General features: G+C 45.2%; 1 protein-coding gene across 1 annotated transcript in view; it reads right to left on the bottom strand.

The window, feature by feature from the left end:
• Positions 1-1,244: 1,244 nt before the first annotated feature.
• Positions 1,245-17,376, bottom strand: part of WNT10A (Wnt family member 10A) — a 128,902-nt gene continuing 112,770 nt past the window's right edge. Inside the window, exon 4 of the mRNA XM_089683576.1 lies at positions 1,245-3,700. Coding sequence (XP_089539702.1) covers positions 3,224-3,700 — 477 coding nt within the window. The 3' untranslated portion in view covers positions 1,245-3,223. The remainder of the gene's footprint in view (positions 3,701-17,376) is intronic.

The raw sequence follows: 17,376 nt of genomic DNA, 5'->3' as shown, positions 1-17,376 counted from the left end.
TTTGGCCTAAATTTATGAGGAATTTAATTTTTTTTCAATTTTTTTACTGGACATGTTTTATAGCAAAAAGTCAAAAATATTGTTTTTTTTTCCTCAAAATTGTCAGCCTTTTTTTTATAGCACAAAAAATAAAAAAAAACCCACAGGTGATCAAATACCACCAAAAGAAAGCTCTATTTGTGGGGAAAAAGGCCGTAAATTTCATTTGGGTGCAGCGTTGCATGACCGCACAATTGTAAGTTAAAGTAACGCAGCGCCCTAACGCAAAAAATGGCCTGGTCAGGAAGGGGGGGAAATCCTCAGGAGGGCGAGGGGTTAATTGAACAAGCTGACGTTAGAAGCTGATTGGCTACCATGCACAGCTGCAATGGATTTTTCACTCTCCAGTTTCAGTAATTCCACCCCAGTGTTTCTCAGCTCCAGAAGGTCAGGGGCTGGGGGTCTGATGTCACATACTGCACAGCATAAAACAGAGAGCTGAGTGTGATCTGAGACCTGAGTGGAGTGAATGGACACAACACCCATTTAAACAGTCTCATAAGGAAACATGCACAGCTGAGGCTGTTAATTGCTGCCTGGCGGGGGGCAGGGCTGCCTCCCTGGATTTTTTGGTGTCAGCATAGGTGTCAGAAGTGACTCAAGCAGATAACAGAGGGATGCGTGAGCAGACAGAAATCACACTAGGTGCTTTGGGTTGAGGCAAGTACACACCATAGAAGGCTATGCTTTGTTCATTTTTTCATTTTAAAGGCTTACAACCACTTTAAACAAGCATCTAAGACAGCACCTTCTGTAGCAAGTAGTGTATCTCACCCATGCTGATTTCAGATTAGGCTTTAGGCCTCACACATCCCTTTGGTATCACATGGAAGTTAAAGTTTGTCAAAAACAATTATTAAAGTGGTATTAAACCCTGGACCCTGCATTCACTGTATCTGGTCTCCCCGGACCCTGCATTCACTATATCTGCTCTCCCCGGACCCTGCATTCACTATATCTGCTCTCCCCGGACCCTGCATTCACTATATCTGGTCTCCCCGGACCCTGCCTTCACTATATCTGCTCTCCCCGGACCCTGCATTCACTATATCCGGTCTCCCCGGACCCTGCATTCACTATATCCGGTCTCCCCAGACCCTGCATTCACTATATCTGGTCTCCCCGGACCCTGCATTCACTATATCTGGTCTCCCCGGACCCTGCATTCACTATATCCGGTCTCCCCGGACCCTGCATTCACTATATCCGGTCTCCCCGGACCCTGCATTCACTATATCTGGTCTCCCCGGACCCTGCATTACCTATATCTGGTCTCCCCGGACCCTGCATTCACTATATCTGCTCTCCCTGAACCCTGCATTCACTATATCTGGTCTCCACGGACCCTGCATTCACAATATCCGGTCTCCCCGGACCCTGCATTCACTATATCTGGTCTCCCCGGTCCCTGCATTCACTATATCTGGTCTCCCCGAACCCTGCATTCACTATATCTGGTCTCCCCGGACCCTGCATTCACTATATCTGGTCTCCCTGGACCCTGCATTCACTATATCCGCTCTCCCTGGACCCTGCATTCACTATATCTGGTCTCCACGGACCCTGCACTCACTATATCCGGTCTCCCCGGACCCTGCATTCACTATATCTGGTCTCCCCAGATCCTGCATTCACTATATCTGGTCTCCCTGGACCCTGCATTCAGTATATCCGGTCTCCACGCACCCTGCATTCCCTATATCTGGTCTCCCCATACACTGCATTTCCTATATCTGGTCTCCCCGGACCCCGCATTCCCTATATCTGGACTCCCCGGACCCTGCATTCACTATATCTGGTTTCTTACAGTACGCACAACATGGAAATGCAATTATTTTAGTAACTATAAACTGCTAACCTTTTCTCATCCACAGTATATAGCAGTCTTGTGACTTCTATCAGTGCCCAGCAGAGCACTGGTAAAACATGTAGGAGGAGTTTTCATTCTCCCATTTGTCCTTTAAGGCTGCACAACCCCTGACCTTCTGTCTGGACAGCACTGATTGGCCCTCTGCTGATCACATGTACTCTCCCAAGAGAAAAAAAAATCTCTAACAGTACACACCAAACTGAGCATGTGCAGCTTTCCCCCAAGGCTCTGTTCTATCAGCAGATGGACTGGGGACAGTAGAAGAAGGGGAGGATCAGAGAAGACAGGATCAGCCTTTTTACACAATGCGAAGGATTAACCCCTTGGGCTCCACCGTGAGTATAACAAGCATGTTTTACTGCATATAGAGACTGATTGTACTGTTGTGGGTCTAGTAACACTTTAAAAGGGCTTCTAGGCAAAAAAGAAAGGATAAAAATGAAACCACCTCCCTCCAAGATATCCATTCATGGACGTGTGTCATGTGCTCCCTTCATCATATAGAGAGGGGGCACTGAAAGGAAAAACATAAAGTATGTCAGTTTGCCCATTCGGGGGTCTCTTGTTAGGGTAACCCCTCGCATGGTAGTTCTCATCTTGCCAGCATAGTTCCAAACCGATCAGCTCATCTGTCTGAGCCCTTGCAAATCCCTGATACTTTGGCTACAGGGGAACATGTGACATTCTCCGACTAGTCCTAGGATGCCATGCTTTGGGCCAATCACAAGGGGCGCATTGGGGGAAGGGAGAAGGCTTTCCCTGTGTAAGCTCTGACATGGAGCTTACAGAGGGACTAGACCCATGACTCTGACAGATGAATAGAGCAGATGGGAAGGACGTCCCCAACAAGAGAACCTGTAACTTTGCCTTGAAGGACAGATCATCTTGATTCTGATTGGGCAATCCAAGTAAGAGCAGCATCTGGTATGTGAAGTAAACATAGGCAGTCAATGGTGCAGTTTAGTCCCAGGCCAACTTATGAAGGAGAAGGGGACTGAATGAGTGGAGGGCTCAGGGGCGGACTGACCATTTGATAACTCGGGCACTGCCTGAGGGCCCGAGGTCAGTAGGGAGCCCCATGAGATGCCCCTGGTACCTTTTTCATAGGCTTTTTTGAGTTAGGGCAAGGACACAGGGGCCCCATGATCCCCTATTGCCCGGGGGCCCCATGAGTTGTCAGTCCGCCCCTGGGAGGGCTGTAAGTCCCTGAGCATCTCTGCTCTGTGAGTGATCAAATTTGAATTTTCTCCTAGAGAACCTCCTTGTGTTTTTCAGATAAAATCTCAGAAGCCGTGTCCTGGCGGTGTCCTCCCTTTATTTACACACGCTCACCCACTCTGTGATGCGGCACTCCTCGCACACCACATAGCAGCACCAGTGGAACTTGCAGTTGCAGCGCTCGCTGCGCGTCTGCCGCAGGATGTTGTGGCCACGCCCACAGCAGAGGCTCTCACAGTTGTCCATCCCCGGGCTGGTTTTGTTGCATATCCGCCCCTGCGTCCCCGCCGAGTCCAAATGCATCTCCTGCTCGCAGAAATCGGGCGACTTCTCGAAATACACCAAGTCATTAATGCTGGCCCGCCTCCGATACGGGACCTGCGTCTGCTCCAGCTGGCCCAGCTGCCCATTGTTTCTGTTGTGGGGCCTTATGAGGGTGGCTACTGTGAACCTGTCCTTCAGGACGGAGCCAATCGTTCGAAACTCAGGGGTCACCTGCCAACAGGTCTTCAGCTGGCAGCTTCCCGAAGTGCCGTGGCATTTGCATTTCCGTTTCATGTTGTCCATCACAACCTAAGAGACGCAAAAAGAGAAAAGAGTTAAAGGATCTTGAACCTTAAAATATATTTAACCACTTGCCCTCCAGAGGATTTACCCCCCTTAATGACCAGGCCTCTTTTTGCTACTCAGCGCTGCACTAATTCAACTGATAATTGCGCAGTCATGCAATGCTGCACCCAAACAAAATTTACGTCCTTTTTTTCACACAAATAGAGCTTTCTTTCGGTGGTATTTGATCATCTGTGCGCTTTTTATTTTTCACGCTATAAAAAAAAAAAGCCAAAAATTTTGAAGAAAAACAATATTTTTTACTTTCAGCTATAAAAAATATATAGTAAACTCAAAGTTGGTTATAAATTTAGGCCAAAATGTATTCTGCTCCATGTTTTTGGTAAAAAAAATCCCAATAAGTGTATATTGATTGCTTTGTGTGGAAGTTATAGCGTCTACAAACTATGGTATAGATACTGCAATTTACGCCATTTTTCTGCTATACAGCGTTGCACTAGTTTAACGGACAATTGCGCGGTCATGCAATATGGTACATAAATGAAATTTACATCCTTTTTTTCCACACAAATTGAGCTTTCTTTTGGTGGTATTTGATCGACTGTACGGTTTTTATTTTTTGCGCTATAAAAAAAAAAATGTTATAGCGTTTACAAATGGCGGGAAAGATACTGGGATTTTTAGTTTTTTTTTATACTAATAATGGCAGCGATCAGCGAATTATGGCGGCGATCAGGGACTTATGGCAGCGACCAGCGACTTATGGCGGGACTGCGGCGGACATTCTGACATTGGGGGGTACTGACTTGGGGTCACTGTCATCCCCAAAAACACTAATACAGTGATCAGTGCAAAAAAAAAAACACTGACACTGTACTAATGGCAATGGGGAGGAAGGGGTTAACTTTATTTTTCAGGGAAGGGTTATAGGAGTGAGGGGGAGTGTTTTACTAGGGGGCGGGGGTGTGTACTGGGCGGGACAAGGCTGATCGAGAGAGAGAAACTCTTCTTTCTCGATCAGCTTGTCCTCGAGCTGTCAGGGAAGTGACAGACAGCACAGCTACTGCAGCTGTGCTGTCTATCACTGTTTGCCGCCGATCGCCTGGAAACAACCGGTAAAGACCGGCTGTGACCCGGCGACTGACATCTGTGGCGGTGATCGGCGGGACAGATAGGGCGGCGGCGCGCCTCGCGCGTGCCCCCTATCTGTTTACAAAACACGCTTTTTAAAACGTGGTTTTGCCTACCAGTGCCGCCCTGCCACCGTATTTCTACAGTGACAGGGCGGCAAGTGGTTAAAGCCAACACTTTTTTTTTTTTTTTTTATTTTGAGTAGAGTGTGAAATTATTTTTTTTTCTTTTGCTTTCTGAGCCTTAAGTGACTTTTTTTTTTTTTTTTGTAATAACAAACATGTTATACTTACCTCCTGTGCAGTAATTTTGCACAGAGCAGCCCTGATCCTCTTCTTTTCGGGTCTCCACCAGCGCTCCTGGCTCCTCCCCCTTAAGCAGTGCCCCCAGCCCATATGGAAAAAAAATATATTTATTTATTTATTTATTTCAGGTACTTATATAGCGCCGTCAGTTTACGCACATATACATTGTACATTCACATCAGTCCCTAACCCTCAAGGGGCGTACAATCTAAGGTATTTGAAATATATTTTAAAAATACTCTTTCCAAATATATTGACATATATTTGAAATGCTACAGTTTTGGCCGTATTCAATATATGTGTTTTTATTACAAAATATATTAAACATATTTTTAAAAATACAAATCTACACTTTTGGAATGCATTTACAAATATATTTAAAAATATATGTTAAAATTACTTTTTTATATGTTAAAAAAATTTAGCAGTTTATATTTACTGAAATAACTGCATTTCCATGTTCTGTGTACTGTGGGAGACCAGATATAGTGAATGCAGGGTCCGGGGAGACCAGATATAGTGAATGCAGGGTCCGGGGAGACCAGATATAGTGAATGCAGGGTCCGGGGGAGGCCAGATATAGTGAATGCAGGGTCCAGGAGAGGCCAGATATAGTGAATGCAGGGTCCAGGAGAGGCCAGATATAGTGAATGTGGGGTCCGGGGAGAGCAGATATAGTGAATGCAGGGTCCAGGGAGACCAGATATAGTGAATGCAGGGTCCGGGGAGACCAGATATAGTGAATGCAGGGTCCGGGGGAGGCCAGATATAGTGAATGCAGGGTCCAGGAGAGGCCAGATATAGTGAATGCAGGGTCCAGGAGAGGCCAGATATAGTGAATGTGGGGTCCGGGGAGAGCAGATATAGTGAATGCAGGGTCCGGGGAGAGCAGAGATAGTGAATGCAGGGTCCGGGGAGAGCAGATATAGTGAATGCAGGGTCTGGGGGAGACCAGATATAGTGAATGCAGGGTCCGGGGGAGACCGGATATAGTGAATGCAGGGTCTCGGGAGACCAGATAGAGTGAATGCAGGGTCTGGGGAGACCGGATATAGTGAATGCAGGGTCTCGGAAGACCAGATAGAGTGAATGCAGGGTCCGGGGAGACCGGATATAGTGAATGCAGGGTCCGGGGGAGACCAGATATAGTGAATGCAGGGTAGTGGATGCAGGGTCCGGGGAGAGCAGATATAGTGAATGCATGGTCCGGGGAGACCAGATATAGTGAATGCAGGGTCCGGGGAGACCAGCTATAGTGAATGCAGGGTCCGGGGAGACCAGATATAGTGAATGCAGGATAGTGGATGCAGGGTCCGGGGAGAGCACATATAGTGAATGCAGGGTCCGGGGAGACCAGCTATAGTGAATGCAGGGTCCAGGGAGACCGGATATAGTGAATGCAGGGTGCGGGGAGAGCAGATATAGTGAATGCAGGGTCCTGGGAGAGCAGATATAGTGAATGCAGGGTCCGGGGAGACCAGATATAGTGAATGCAGGGTCCGGAGGAGACCAGATATAGTGAATGCAGGGTCCGGGGAGACCAGATATAGTGAATGCAGGGTCCGGGGAGACCAGATATAGTGAATGCAGGGTCCGGGGAGACCAGATATAGTGAATGCAGGGTAGTGGATGCAGGGTCCGGGGAGACCAGATATAGTGAATGCAGGGTCCAGGGAGACCAGATATAGTGAATGCAGGGTCCGGGGAGACCAGATATAGTGAATGCAGGGCCCGGGGAGAGCGGATATAGTGAATGCAGGGTCCGGGGAGAGCAGATATAGTGAATGCAGGGTCCAGGGAGACCAGATATAGTGGATGCAGGGTCCGGGGAGACCAGATATAGTGAATGCAGGGTCCGGGGGAGACCAGATATAGTGAATGCAGGGTCCGGGGAGAGCGAATATAGTGAATGCAGGGCCCTGGGTTTTGTAACACTTTAATTCTATTAGCGCCCCCCCCTAGACTAAATGAGCAGAAAAAACAGCAAATGGGAAAAGCTGGGGAAAGAAGGGAGGGGCTTCCATTATTTTTTCATTTTTTAATTACTGGTACAAGTTCTGTAACAGGATGAGTAATTGATTGAAGGGTCAGACAGAGAGCAATCGTAATGGTCAGCTTACCAAACAGGTGGAAAATAATGAAAATTAATGGTGCAAGCAGGGTCAGAATGGCAAAGATCATGCATACCCTGCAAGCTAATGCAAAACAGATCATGAAAGGTGCAGTAACATGAACTCTTCCAGTGTCTCTGTGGCTCAATGAGGGTAACATGTGTCTATGATCTTGAGTCTCGATAAAACCCTCTAGCTGCCTTTTTCAACCTTTTCAACATGGAGGAACCCTTGAAATAACTTCCCAGGCTCAGGGAACCTTTGACAACAATAATTTCATCTACAGCTCACAGTACGTTAGTCCAGGGCCAGGATAAGGGGTGGGCAATAGGAGCGGCTGCCCTGGGCACTGTAGCATCATGTGAGGCTGGGGGGGGGGGGCACCACGAGGAGATTGGGGGGGGGGGGGGACATTTGTGTTGGTAGGGGGAATTTGGGGGCAGCTGGAGGTATTAAATGTTCTAGCAGGGGAAATTTGGGGAGGTGTGCTAGGAGTGGAGATTTGGGGGGATTTGTGTTGGGAGGGGAAAGATGATTTGTTCTAGGAGGGGGGATTTGTGTTGGGAGGGGAAAGATGATTTGTTCTAGGAGGGGGGATTTGTGTTGGGAGGGGAAAGATGATTTGTTCTAGGAGGGGGGATTTGTGTTGGGAGGGGAAAGATGATTTGTTCTAGGAGGGGGGATTTGTGTTGGGAGGGGAAAGATGATTTGTTCTAGGACAGGGGATTTGTGTTGGGAGGTGAAAGATGATTTGTTCTAGGAGGAGGGATTTGTGTTGGGAGGGGAAAGATGATTTGTTCTAAGATGGGGGATTTGGGGGAATTTGTGATGGGAGAGAAAGATGATTTGTTCTAGGAGGGGGGATTTGTGCTAGAAAAGTTGATATGGTAAGAGGGGAGTGGTTTTGTGCTAGGAGGTGAAATTTCTTTTGGGGGGAGTAGTAGGGCTAGTAGAAATGATTGGGGGGGTATTTGTGCTCGAAGGAGAAATTTGGGAGGGGGATTTGTGCTAGGATGGGGGATTGGGGGAGGGGAATTTGTGCTGGACCAGAGAATTTGGAGTGGGGGGGGGTGTTAGGAGGAGAAATGTTGAGGTTAGAGGATTTGTGCTATAAGAGGGACTTTTTTTGTGGGGGGGATTTGTGCTGGGGCGCTTATGGGGAGAGAGAGGATTTGAGCTAGGGAAGGGGATGGGGGGGAGGCAAAGATTTGTGCTGAAAGGGGGGATTTCAGCATGGGGGCAGATTTGTATTGGAAGAAGGGGGAATTTATGCTTAGGGGGTAAGCATCCAAATTGGTGCTTAATGTTTTTTTTTTTGGGGGGGGGGGGGATTTTGCTGACACGTAATGCTCAAAGATCTTGGGAGGAGGATGTAATTTGGCATGTTTGCCTTGGACTCTAGATGACCTTGTCCCGGAAATGCATTCGTCTGATGATCACTGGGAAGAATGCTCTTTACATTTGTGGTCATTGGGAAAAAACCGACCCTTACAGGGAGATCATTGATGTCTGTGGTTACACACAGTTAGGTCCATATATATTTGGACACGGGCACAATTTTCATACTTTTGGCTCTGTATGCCACCAGAATAAATTAAAACGAAACGATCCAAATGAATTTGAAGTGCAGACTTTCAGCTTTAATTCAAGGGGTTGAACAGAAATATCAAGTACAAATTTCAGGAACTGCAACCATTTTTATACATAGTCCCTCCATTTTCAGGGACTCAAATGTAATTGGACAAATGAATATAATCATAAATAAAATATTCATTTGTAATATTTTGTTGAGAATCCTTTACTGGCAATGACTGCCTGAAGTCTGGAACCCATGGACATTACCAAATACTGGGTTTCCTCCTTTCTGATGCTTTGCCTGAAGTCTGGAACCCATGGACATGACCAAAGACTGGGTTTCCTCCTTTCTGATGCTTTGCCAGGCTCTAACTGCAGCTGTCTTCAGTTGTTCTTTGTTTGTGGGTCTTTCTGCCTCTAGTTTTGCCTTCAGCAAGTGAAATGCATGCTCAATTGGGTTGAGATCAGGTGATTGACTCGGCCATTGCAGAATATTCCACTTCTTTTCCTTCAAAAGCTCCTGGGTTGCTTTTGCAGTGTGTTTTGGATCACTATCCATGTGTACTGTGAAGTGCTGTCCAATCAACTTTGCTGCATTTGGCTGAATCTGGGCTGACAGTATATCTGTAAACTCTGCAGAATTCCTCTGGCTGCTTCTGTCTTCTGTCACATCATCAATAAACACCAATGACCCAGTGCCACTGGAAGCCATGCATGCCCATGCCATCACACTGCCTCCATCATGGTGTACAGATGACGTTGTGTGCTTTGGATCATGAGCTGTTCCAAGCCTTCTCCACATTTTTTTCTTCCTGTCATTCTGGTACAGATTCATCTTAGTTTCATCCGTCCAAAGAATGCTTTTCCAGAACTGGTCTGGCTTTTTTACATGTTTTTTTGGCAAAGTCTAATCTGGCGTTTCTATTCTTCAGGCTTATGAATGTTTTGCACCTTGTGGTGAACCCTCTGTATTTGCTCTCGTGAAGTCTTCTCTTGATTGTAGACTGACAATGATACGCCCCCCTCCTGGATAGTGTCCTTCACTTGTCTGGATGTTGTGAATGGGTTTCTCTTTACCATAGAGAGGATCCTGCGATCATCCGCCACTGTTGTCTTCCGTGGACGTCCATGCCTTTTTATGTTGCTGAGCTCACCCGTGCGTTCTTCTTTCCTCAACATGTACCAAACTGTTGATTTGGCCGCTCCTAATATTGCTGCTCTCTGATGGATTTTTTTTTTTTTTAAGCCTTACAATGGCCTGTTTTACTTGCATGGACAGCTCCTTTGAAAGCATGATGTCGGTTCACAGCAAAAGATTCCAAATGCAAATCCCACACTTAGAATCAACTCCAGACCTTTTACCTGCTTAATTGATGAAGAAATAACAAAGGAGTAGCCCACACCTGGCCATGAAACAGCTTTTGATTCAGTTGTCCAATTACTTTTGGTCCCTTGAAAAAGGGGGGATGGTTACTCTTAAGAGCTGTAATTCCTTAACCCTTCCTCCAATTTGGATGCACATACCCTCAAATTACACCTGGGGGTGCGCACTTTCAGCCCATATCCATTATATAACTATAGCTTGAATATGTTTTGGTAAACATCTAAAATTGTGCCTGTGTCCAAATATATATGGACCTAACTGTATCTGGGAGGCAGCAGTTGCTCAAAGAACCCCTAGCAATCTCCAGAGCAGTGGTCTCCACACTGTGGCCTGGGAACAGATGTGGCCCTTAGCTTGCTTTTTTTGGCCCTTGAGACACTTTTCTTCCAACTGATACCAATGAGGGGGCACCAGTTCTTTTACCGACACCATACCAGCACTACTACCAATGATGGAGCATTGATGACTCCCACTGACACCAGGGCATTTTCTACTCCCACCGGCCACTGTCCGCCCCTCGTGAAGCCTGAAGGACAGTAAACTGAACCTTTGCCTAGAAAGTCTGGAGGCCCCTGCTTTAGAGGAACCCTGGATGAGAAAAGCTGCTCTATAGCAACAGAGAGCCTAGCTACTCCAGTAAAATTGCTCAGAACACAAACATCAATTTGTAATTATCCTCATAATGTCCCTCACAGGCTTGGGTAGATCTGGTAACACAGGCAAACAGCTGGAGGGATCCTAGTCCAATAGAACTACAGAACTCTGCTAGCAATTGGAGAGGGGCTCCCCACAGTAGCCAGGTGTTTCAGAAAAGCTATGTGCTGTGAGGCACAGGCCTGGCTGCCTGCACGCCGCTACTGATAGTGGAGGGCCTCCCACCTGGCTGCAGATCACTTGCCCAGTTAGGCTAGGTTTACACCTGTGCGGGTGATGCCACTGCGGGACCTGCATATATACCGGCAGCTGCAACCACCCACACAGAGAAATGCAGGACCCAAGGGCGGATGCCATTAATCAACCACCCACACTGGAAATCGCACCTGTACTGGGAACCTCGGTTCTCGTGCAGGCTGCTATTTCAAAAATAGTTTAGGGACTTCTTTCCTGCATGTCCCAGGGCATGGCAGCTTATTAAAATGAATGGGCTCTCGTGACCTCGCAAATCGCGACCCACATGGCCGCACAGGTGTGAACCTAGCCTTACTGCTGCCTCATCAGGGATAGCACCTCTGAGCTGCTGAAGGCAGTACAGCGTCATCATATAACTGGTGAGGCGGTGATCAGGGACACTGACTGGTGACAGTACCAAAAAAAACATAATTTTTTTTTTTTTAAATTAAATTTTGTTTTTATTTTTCTTACAAATATTTACACAATACAATATTAATACACAATGTGACCAGAGTAATATAATTTTACCATAGTAACATTGTACTACTCTGCAGATGTGATCATTTTTTTTTTTTGTTTTACACACTATGATTGCTTATTCATTTAATTTTTTATAAACAAGCATTTTACTGAATGAAATCGATTCATTCAGTTTGTTTTGTGATTAGCTGTGATTGGCCACAGATAATCACATAACATAGATGGGCTGCGATTGACCTAGTCTGTACCATGTGATTCCACTTTCCACTTCTTAATATGTGATTGAACAGTACTGATTGGCATATTCAAGGCTTTGGATATCTTTTTATATCCTTTTCCATCTTTATAAAGTTCTGTAACCTTGTTATGCAGGTCTTTTGACAGTTCTTTTCTGTTCCCCATGGCTCAGTATTTAAGCTGCTCAGTGCATCCATGTAAGAGCTAACAAACTCATTGACTATTTATACACTGACACTTTTTAAAAGTCACAGATGTGGGAAATTACCATTTAATTGGCATTTTAACCCGTGTGTGTCACCTTGTGTGTCTGTACCAAGGCCAAACATTCCAGGGGAGGGAAACTTTTGATTCGGCCCATTTGGGAGATTTCTGTTATTATAATTTAACCTCCCTAGCGGTCTGATTATGTCCATATTTCTGTGCTCAAAGCGGTACATTTTTTTGCATGTAAATATGTTTTTTTTTATTGTAGGCCTGTAAGTTTTAGGAATAACTCACTGAAATCTGTCCGAACAAGAGTCTAGTAAGCATCCCGGGTAGGAAAAAACTTGAAAAACGAAATCATAATTTAATAAATAATCATAAAAAATAATAATATAATAATAATAAATTTAATTCAATAATATAATCAAACCAAAAACACTGAAATGTGAAATATAGCGCCAAGTTCGCACATCGCTGAGCAAAGTCGCAGAATCGTTTTCAGTGTCTGATGAGGAATTTCCCCCACGAATCATTATCACTCAATTCTGCAAGTGGTTCTGATTTACTATCGCTGTTCTCTAGCCGGTCTAAAACCGCTTTTGACCTAAAGGGACGCTTTTTGGACGCCATGGACGTTTCTCAGTTTCCAGGCAGAAAGAACAGTAAAAATGCAGGCAGGGCGCCGGACAAAGCACTCGGGACAAAATGTATGTGAAATGGTTTGATACAGGAATGTTATACTCTGTGATTTTAGTGAATTTAGTGAATGTCACTTTTTCACATTTTCAAATTTCCCATCAGTTCCGTCCCCCGTACGTCCCGACGTCGCAGGGAATGGAACCCAGAAGACAGATGCCAGCATCGGCCGGAGGACATTGCCGGGGACACTGCAGGGGGGACATCGCGGGAGCGCAGGACAAGGAAAGTGAAGAAGAGATCCCGGAGCAACGCTGCAGTGTATTCCCAAGTGTAGCTCGGGGTTACCGCTTGTGGTGCTGAAACTTCACCCCGAGCTACACTCGGGAATACCGCCAGGGAGGTTAAAAAGGAGACAGACAACTATGTGATAATAAATGGCTTAATATGATCATTATCCTTACATAAATGACAGTTTTTTGGCATGATCAGTCATATTTTCAATATAAATGCAAAAATGTCACAATTTCTACCAGGCAAGCAAAATTTTGAACAAAACTGTACACACTTAAACTGGCAACTGCTTAAAAACTGCCATAACTAAGTTTGGGGTATTTAGAAAAATAATTATCTATATTCACCTCTATGTTGCATCGACCTGATGCTGTCGCTGTCCTCTGTTGGCTCTGAACCCAAGAAATGAGCGATCACATGACCGTTGATCGCTCAGTTCTTGGTCTTCCCTGAGCTGTATGTTGAGAACTGGAGCAAGCTGCCAATTGGGCAGCTGGGTGGATCCTGACAATATGTTTGGGATCCTTCCAGAGCCTGGAGTGGCTCTGTGATCTCAGCTGACAGCGAACTTTAGTCCACTATAAGCTGACTTTAGCTCACGGCAAAGCAAACGTAAGTGCAGGAGTGACCCACTACAGAAGTATGATCAGAAAAGCTTTGGCCATACTTCTCTTTTAAACCTCTTCGCTGCCAGGTCCGTGCATTGTGTGGACCTTACATGGGGGGGGGGGGGTTTACACACAATCCGATGGCTGTGGCCACCAGGATTGTGTGTACCAGGGGCGGACTGACAACTCATGGGGCCCCCGGGCAATAGGGGATCATGGGGCCCCTGTGTCCTTGTCCAAACTCAAAAAAGCCTATGAATAAGGTACCAGGGGCATCTCATGGGGCCCCCTACTGACTCCCCAGGCAATAGGGGATCATGGGGCCCCTGTGTCCTTGCCCAAACTCAAAAAAGCCTATGAAAAAGGTACCAGGGGCATCTCATGGGGCCCCCTACTGACCCCAGGCCCTTGGGCAGTGCCCGAGTTTCCAAATGGTCAGTCCGCCCCTGGTGTATACAACAACTGACAAGCAGACTCCTGCCTGTCAGGTGGAAGCAGTTTGGGTGGCTGCGCTGCCACCCGACTGCTAAAACACACCCCATTAATGCCCCCCCACCATGTATTTCAGGCTCCACTTGCCCATCTTCAGGCCTGGGACCGACATGGCGGGTGCCGGCGGTGGAGGGGAGGGAGGAGAGCAGACACAAGTCCGCTCTCCTCTCCATCTTGGTGACCAAGTAACGACGTGTGTGTCGTCACCCTGTCACTTTCCCCGGCTAGCATAGCCACGGGAGGAATGTATTGCAATACTTTCAGTGGAGCACAGAGAAGACATGTATGTCTCATTAAAGAGAACCTGTCCCCTAAAAAGCGACACATAGGGGACTTTTTGTCCCCTAGGTGATGAAAAAACAAAAGTTAAACAATTAATTAAATATTTACAAAAAAATTAAATTACACCCAAGTACATAAAATCCCCCCCACCTTTCCAAAAGAATTTTGAAGCACCCCCACATATACGCACGTACGAACATTAACGCACACATTGGGGGCGCCTATGAATGAAAACATTGATTGCAATACACGTTACATATCGCCATGCATGCCGGAGTGAGAGACGTAATTCTAGCACTAGACCCCCTCCATACCACTAAACTCTTAACCTATATGGTGCTTTGAAGAGTCGCCTATAGAAAATATAGGGTGCTCAAATTTGTTGCCATTTCACGGGTGCACGCAAATTTACGGTTTCACATGTTGAGTATCTATTTACTCGCTGCAACCTCTTTTTTTATATTTAATCACATATTTAGGTAATTTACTGTGTTTGTTTTCCCTAGAATTCACCTTAGCATGTTTTTTACTGAAATTTTTGTGTTTCCTAGACCTTTGTGGCAATATCATGCGCCATCAAAATTTGGAACTACCACTATTTTATTCTAATGTGTATAGAGAACCCTCAGTGCAATAGTTACATAGTCTGGCTGAAAAAGACAAAAGTCCATCCAGTTCAGCCATAGAAAAAAAAAAAGTTACAATCCTATAACCCGGGGCGGACTGACAACTCATGGGGCCCCCGGGCAATAGGATATCATGGGGCCCCTGTGTCCTTGCCCAAACTCAAAAAAGCCTATGAAAAAGGTACCAGGGGCATCTCATGGGGCCCCCTACTGACCCCGGGCCCTCCGGCAGTGCCCGAGTTTCCAAATGGTCAGTCCGCCCCTGCCTATAACCACAGTTGATCCAGAGGAAGGCAAAAACCCAGCAAACCATGATCCAATTTGTTCCTGCAGGGAAAAAATTTCCTTCCTGATCTCCCGAGAGGCAATCGGATATTCCCTGGATCAACTTTACCTATAAATGTTATATCCAGTTATATTCTGTGTATCCAAGAAAGAATCCAGGACTTTCCTACAGCAATCCACTGAGCTGGCCACAACCAACTCTTGAGGGAGTCTGTTCCACATTTTCACAGCTCTTACTGTGAAGAAACCTTCCCGTGTTTGGAGATTACATTTCTTTTCCTCCAGACGTAAAGAGCGCCCCCTTGTCCTCTGTGATGACCTCAGGGTGAATAGCTCTACACCGAGTTCACTATATGAACCACTGATGTATTTATACATGGAGATCATATCCCCCCTTATGTATTATACATGGAGATCATATCCCCCCTTATGTATTATACATGGAGATCATATCCCCCCTTATGTATTATACATGGAGATCATACCCCCCCTTATGTAGTATACATGGTGATCATATCCCTCCTTATGTATTATACATGGAGATCATATCCCCCCCTTATGTATTATACATGGAGATCATATCCCCCCTTATGTATTATACATGGTGATCATATCCCCCCCTTATGTATTATACATGGAGATCATATCCCCCCTTATGTATTATACATGGTGATCATATTCCCCCCTTATGTATTATACATGGTGATCATATCCCTCCTTATGTATTATACATGGAGATCATATCCCCCCTTATGTATTATACATGGAGATCATATCCCCCCCTTATGTATTATACATAAAGATCATATCTCCCCTTATGTATTATACATGGAGATCATACCCCCCCTTATGTATTATACATGGAGATCATATCCCCCCCTATGTATTATACATGGAGATCATATCCCCCCTTATGTATTATACATGGAGATCATATCCCCCCTTATGTATTATACATGGAGATCATATCCCCCCTTACGTATTATACATGGAGATCATATCCCCCCTATGTATTATACATGGAGATCATATCCCCCCTTATGTATTATACATGGAGATCATATCCCCCCTTATGTATTATACATGGAGATCATATCCCCCCTTATGTATTATACATGGAGATCATATCCTCCCTTATGTATTATACATGGAGATCATATCCCCCCTTATGTATTATACATGGAGATCATATCCCCCCCTATGTATTATACATGGAGATCATATCCCCCCTTATGTATTATACATGGAGATCATATCCCCCCTTATGTATTATACATGGAGATCATATCCCCCCTTACGTATTATACATGGAGATCATATCCCCCCTATGTATTATACATGGAGATCATATCCCCCCTTATGTATTATACATGGAGATCATATCCCCCCTTATGTATTATACATGGAGATCATATCCCCCCTTATGTATTATACATGGAGATCATATCCTCCCTTATGTATTATACATGGAGATCATATCCCCCCTTATGTATTATACATGGAGATCATATCCCCCATTATGTATTATACATGGTGATCATATCCCCCCTTATGTATTATACATGGAGATCATATCCCCCCTTATGTATTATACATGGAGATCATATCCCCCCTTATGTATTATACATGTTGATCATATCCCCCCCTATGTATTATACATGGAGATCATATCCCCCCCTTATGTATTATACATGGAGATCATATCCCCCTTATTTATTATACATGGAGATCATACCCCCCCCTTATGTATTATATATGGAGATCATACCCCCCCCCCTTATGTATTATATATGGAGATCACATCACCCCTTAATCTCTTCTCAAGAGAGAATACATTCAGTTCCTCTAATCTTTCCTCATAGCTGAGCTCCTCCATGCCTCTTATCAGTTTGGTTGCCCTTCTCTGTACTTTCTCCAGTTCCCCAATGTTCTTTTTGTGAATTGGTGCCCAAAACTGAATTGCACATTCCAGATGAGGTCTTACTGATGATTTGTATCGGGAAAAATTATATTTCTCTCTCTCTGGAGTCCATACCTCTTTTAATAAAAGAGAGGATTAAACGTCCTAAGAAACAAATTATGTGGCTGGCATATAATGTGTTCCCACATATAAACCATAAATCAATAAAAAAAAT

Source organism: Staurois parvus, unplaced genomic scaffold (genome assembly GCF_062004578.1).
Source record: "Staurois parvus isolate SC_StPar_1 unplaced genomic scaffold, SC_StPar_1.0 ptg000315l, whole genome shotgun sequence".
Classification (NCBI taxonomy): Eukaryota; Metazoa; Chordata; class Amphibia; order Anura; family Ranidae; genus Staurois; species Staurois parvus.
This window is presented reverse-complemented; position numbering and strand designations above follow the sequence as displayed.